The 5,429-nt window shown below is 44.7% G+C and overlaps 1 protein-coding gene across 3 annotated transcripts in view; it reads right to left on the bottom strand.

Annotated features, from left to right (window-relative positions):
• HIPK2 (homeodomain interacting protein kinase 2) overlaps positions 1-5,429 on the bottom strand; it is a 90,048-nt gene that overhangs the window by 31,540 nt on the left and 53,079 nt on the right. For 2 of the 3 annotated variants that reach the window (XM_010166426.1, XM_010166427.1), the window contains exons 2-4: positions 4,137-4,260; positions 1,864-1,983; positions 1,044-1,130 (exon numbers count right to left, since the gene is read on the bottom strand). In XM_010166426.1, coding sequence (XP_010164728.1) covers positions 1,044-1,130; positions 1,864-1,983; positions 4,137-4,260 — 331 coding nt within the window. Of the gene's footprint in view, positions 1-1,031; positions 1,131-1,863; positions 1,984-4,136; positions 4,261-5,429 lie in introns of all 3 variants that reach the window. The other variant, XM_010166425.1, reaches the window with a different exon arrangement.

Genomic DNA, 5,429 nt, shown 5'->3' with positions numbered 1-5,429 from the left:
TGCTAAAGGTAAAGAGCAGATGGTCAGGTCTCTAGCAAACTGTGTTTACTCCTCGTTGGAGCACATGCCCTGCAAGCCTCCCTGTCTAAAGGGGTAGTTGCTGAAGTCACACAGCAGACTCCGCGGTGGCTAGTCATCTGGCATGTGCATGTCAGATCTCTAGACAGACTGCTAAGTGTTCAGCTCGCTTGGGTCAATGGCTAATGAAACACTTAGTCACCCTCCACTGAAGATGAACAGCTTCCATGTGGTAGCAGGCAAGCTCTGATAATCAGTGTATTTATCATACAAAGGACTGTGCCACCAAATACTTAACTATGTGTCCTGTGAGCAAAAGAAGATATATAGAGTAAATAAAAATTGTCAGTAGGTTTATGGGAAACATCCCATTCATGTATCAGGTGCCAGGAAAAAAAGTCCTTTAGGTTATTTCATCCATTTACGCAGTTCCCCATTTCCGCATGTTTGCTTGCGAATGCTCCAACATCTAGGCTTTGCTAGCACAAACTCCAGTCTGTGCTCGTGTTGTGCTAGCTTGTTTGCCAGCACAAACTCCAGTTGCAGGAGTGGTTACGCTGGAATTAACTTTCACAACCACACAGAATTGACACAGTGGATCAGTACTCCCCGTTTCCCCAGACAGCCATGTTTTACACAGAGCACACTTTTCTGCAGCCATGGTCGTTATTTCCAATGTCATAATTTTAAAAATGCAAATACTAAAGCATGGGGAAGCAAATGACTTGCCAGTGGTTGCACCCAGGAGTACCAGAGAGACAAGAGAAAATGCAGGATTTTGACAGAGATGTGACTTAGCCATTTTCCAAGGCTGCTTTATTACAGCAGATTAAGCCCACATGCCCCTATGTGCAGCTTCCCCTAGAAAGCAGCACGTAACGAGCTGATTTGGTACGCATAATTCTGTTATTTCTCAGGAGCTGGCACAAGAATAGGATACACAGAGAAATTATGTAGTTCCCTTTTGTTAGCGTTGCCTGAAAACAAGTGAGGCAGCCTTGCTGGTTACTCACCAATGCTCTTACCTGTGCCATATCATCCAAACAGTTGAAAATATACTTTCTTGCTTCCTTCGACTTAATCCCCGTCTCTGCCTCATGATCATCTGGCGTCTGCTCAAAACAGAAGACAGGCATTAACCAGAACTGCCCTGCAATCAGCTGTGGGTTATGTGCCATTTCCAGCTTGTGCCTTATCCCGCCCTCATGAGACCACTGCATCTCTCTTGCCTGACCAGATAACATTAACGCTATCTCTGCTACGGTTGTATGACAGCTTTTGTGTCACCAGGTGATTTCTCTCTTCTTTTTCACTTCAGAGGATCCTCCCAACTACGGTATGAGTCCCAAAGGTCTCTTACACTCCCCCTAGCATGAGGCTCAGCATCCCACCCTTACAGTCAAAAGCCCACTGGCCTCTCTTCTTGGGGACCGAATGCAGTCAAACACTCTGGTACAAGAGACTCAGGGCTCACCTGCAGTATTAGCGGTTTTAACCAGCAGAAGTAAAAAATTATTTTTTTTTTCTCCTTCAATGTGTTATATATTAGAGCAAAGTCTGCCCAGTGCATGTTTCATTCAAACAACACAAATTCAATCAACTAATTAACTACTTAGAGGGAGATTTCCAGGTCGGTTTTGGACTTAAATTTTCCACAAAGCAGTGCCAAGCAGGTGGGTTAAGGGCTGCAGACTTTGGGGATGGCAGTTTTACCTCGGGCTATACCCACCCAATGTCTGTGCTGCACAGCAAAAAGCAGAGACTTAGGCTCTGAGGTGACCTGAATGACTCCTCACTTCCAACCAACAACTGCAAGGCAAAAGAAACAAGAGAATGTCTTCTTACCTTCAGCCTCCACAAAGGATACGGTGAGTCTGTATCCCTGTTGAAAAACCTCGTAGTCTTTGTCCCTGCACTTAACAAATACTCTGCTGGTAAGCCCTGTGTCTGTGAAATGTAGCGAATCTGTAAGAGAAGGATGAGAGGTCACTGTTCATCCTGTGAAGATCTCTGGAGGTCTTCCCTGAAGGAGGGCAGGAGGCATTTAAAACAACAGAACAAAGAAAGAAAGAGAAAATGCAGCGTGCAGTTAGATTCCCCCCCCCCAAAAAAAAAAACCCCAGTGCAAGGAATGAGAGGAAAGAATTCCCACACAGCATCCCTCCTTTTATCATGTACATCACTGGAAAATCACCTTTACAGTACGCTCCCACAAAGCCTACAGATAAAGGGAGGAAAGTCCCTAGGCTTTAGAGGTCAAAGAGGAAGACCCACACAGAGATTTCCATGGGGTCTTCACTGCTTTGCGCCTTTTTATGTCGCACTCTCCTCTCCAAGAGGTAATTACGACAATTTGATATTTGCGCTCTAACTTCTGCTGGTTTTCCCCCTCAGCTGAACGCACAGCCCTTCCTAGGAGCAGTCTGAAGTTCCAAACAGAGGACTATGAAGTGACTTTCTTTGAAATTAGATGAAATATACACTCAAACAAACTGACACCCTCATGGTATGTAAAGTACTTAATTGTTGTACTCTGTTGCTTAAATGACTTCATTTGTTATTTGGGTTACTTCCATGAGTACGACCTCGCTGGCACTTACACAGCTAAAAGTTGCTACATATGTGTTTCCAGGATCTCAGACTTTAATTTATTTATTCAAAGGAGAAAGGGTCTGTGATTACACAATTAGAAACCAATCTCACACACACTTGGGGTGCCACACAAAAACTTAACTTTGTCGTCTCCTGACTCCTAAATGTTTCACTCTGCAAAACTGCTGCAAACTGCAAAAATACTAAAAATAGTCATCTACGCTAGAAAATTCTAGGGAAGAATGGAAAGCGTTTTTGAGAGAAGAGACAGAGGGGTAAAAATAAATAAATAAATAAAGGCATAAAAAGCAGACGTGGTTTCAAAGACTTCCAAGCACTCAGGACCCAGTTTGCAGAGCACAGCTTGCTTTGCTCTGCAGCTCCTTAGGTTCATTGGAGCTGGTGCACCTGAGAAGTGCCAGGATCCTGGCCAAAGCCCAGCGTCAGTGCTGCAGGGAGACTTGGTGAAGGGCTGAGGATCAGCCCCTAGTCCTTTTCCAGCTCCTCAGGAGCCCCCACCGTACTTCACTAGAGGAAACTTTGTGCTGGTCAGTTAAGCTGGGTGGGTAGGTATGGCGATTTCTTTTTCAGCTATGTGTTTTTTATGGCTTTTGGGGTGCAGCAGGGAGGAGAATGCAATCTACTCTTCATGCTTGGTATGTGATTTTCAAAGGCTTGTAAGTTTTTCAGTTACATCTGATTTCCTTTGGAGTCACTAATGGCCCTGCTCTTCACTGCAGATTATTTCCCCTGCCAAATTTCACCTTTAAAGCTCTGAGTAAAAAGATACTAGTTACAAAAGAAGAGTTAAAGAATCATTTTCACATATGAAAAACATACTATTATCCTGCTCCTTTTTAAAAAAAAAAAAAAAATCTAAAAGAAAAAAGACCCTGTTCAGACTGCATTTGCAGACAGCTAAGATCACCGTGAAGAAGACTTTGGGAATGGAAAGTGTTCTGCCACCCTGGCTCTAGCTGCCATTGAGCTACCAGTTTTAGGACTACAAAAGGCACGTAAAAGCCTATAGGGAGAGAGGTATGACAGCTTATGTTAACTGGAAACCTACATCACTGTGAACTTTCTCCTTCTTTACTTTTAATATGCACCCTCATAAAAGGAGTTATTAAATGCAGTAAAGTTTGTGCAGTTTCTTCTAACAAATAAACCTTTATTCCACACTTGCTGCTACAGCAGAGAAAGGGTGCCTGCTCTGCTGACTGAGGAGATACTTGTACAGAGCTCTGCAGTCAACGGCACCATTGACTCTTGATTGAGATTTCACTTAGGCAGCCAGGTTTTAGAAGCCAGTGTACCAACAGCACACTGGTTACCTAGAATAAATACCCAATGTGGATAACAAAAAAGTTGACTTGGGGGGGAGGACGGGGACGTAAGAAACACATATCCCCTAGTCACAAAACAGAAAAAGTTGGCATCTGTTTGCTCTGACAAAAGAAGGGAAAAAAGGTCAACCCATGAACATCCGTGCTCTTACCAGCACCCAGGGTAATATTTGTACCCACCTGATCATACTCCGAAGCTCCTGGGTACAACGGCCAGCCCAGGAACAGCTCTGCAATGACACATCCCAACGACCACATATCGATTGCTTCACAAAACGGTAAACCGAGGATGATTTCAGGGGCTCTGCAAGGGGAGAGGTTAGAAAACATCAGCAATGGGAACAGATCCGCTCAGCTGGCATAGGGAGGCCCACGCAGAACACGGTGCTCACGAAGCTGCCAAAAAGTGTCACTGCTCCTATGGAGCTGAGGGTCCCGCTGGCCACTGGCAAAGTGTCTGCTAACCAAGCATTAGTCAGGGAATATTTATACTTGCAGAAGAGTCCTCTGTCAGCATTTCACCAAGAGACAGCCCTGTGTTTTGCAGCAGTTTGCAAAGGAGAGAACTACCATTATTTTCATTCAGCAGGTGGGAAAATGAAGCACAAAATGAACCTTGTGTGTTCAAGGCCACCCAATTAAAGCACTCACTTGAAGCTCTCGGGCCCAACTTGTCATCCTGTGGAGGAACTGTGTGGAATCCCTGTGGTGAAGCATCCTCCATTCATGCAGCTCGGTGGGCTTCACAAACAGCCACACATTAAATAATCATTACAGGACTGGTATAAAAGGATTACTGACTTTTTAAACAAATGGATGTAACCATAAAACAGAGAAATAACATAATTAGATCTATTAGACCTAAGCCTTTTCCTCAGGAGGAAGTAGCCAAGAAGCCTTCACTTCCCAGCCCAGCCCAGCCACCTGATTAGATTTTTCTCTTCCCTTCCAGGCCAAACAGTCAAAATGCTGCAGCACTCCCGCTATGCATTTACTGCTGGCTTCAGGAGATGCCCACTGAGGCACCTCTGCTCAGTGAGTTTCAATGTTAGCCCTTCTGAGGAAGGAGAGGACAAGGTAAAAGCTTTGTTTCAGCTCTCCAGGAGGATCCCCAGCCAGACCATGGAGGAGACACCCAAATAAACAAGACCAGTCTCAGCTCAGATGTCCACAGGACTTTAAGGTGAGAGTAATTTCACCTCTCAGCCAGGTCAAAGAAGCTGGTATCAAATCTTAGCTTACTGTGCGGTCAGTGGAAGGACACAGATCCCCCCAAGGCAGATTTGTTCCACTGTCTTGGGATGGTTTGAATCTTTCTTCACTGAGGCCAGACAAGCTTCCTGAACTCCAGCAGCCAAGGTGAGACAAGATAAATCCCACCCTTAGACCCCCAAATGCTTTGCGTTTCAAAAGCCACTTCTCTGTGGAAGAATCAACAGTGTCTTACAAATATGGAAAACCTTATAGGAAACC

Source organism: Antrostomus carolinensis, unplaced genomic scaffold, assembly GCF_000700745.2.
Source record: "Antrostomus carolinensis isolate BGI_N321 unplaced genomic scaffold, ASM70074v2 scaffold22784, whole genome shotgun sequence".
Classification (NCBI taxonomy): Eukaryota; Metazoa; Chordata; class Aves; order Caprimulgiformes; family Caprimulgidae; genus Antrostomus; species Antrostomus carolinensis.
Note: the sequence above shows the minus strand (reverse complement) of the source record. Positions and strands in the feature narration are given on the sequence as shown.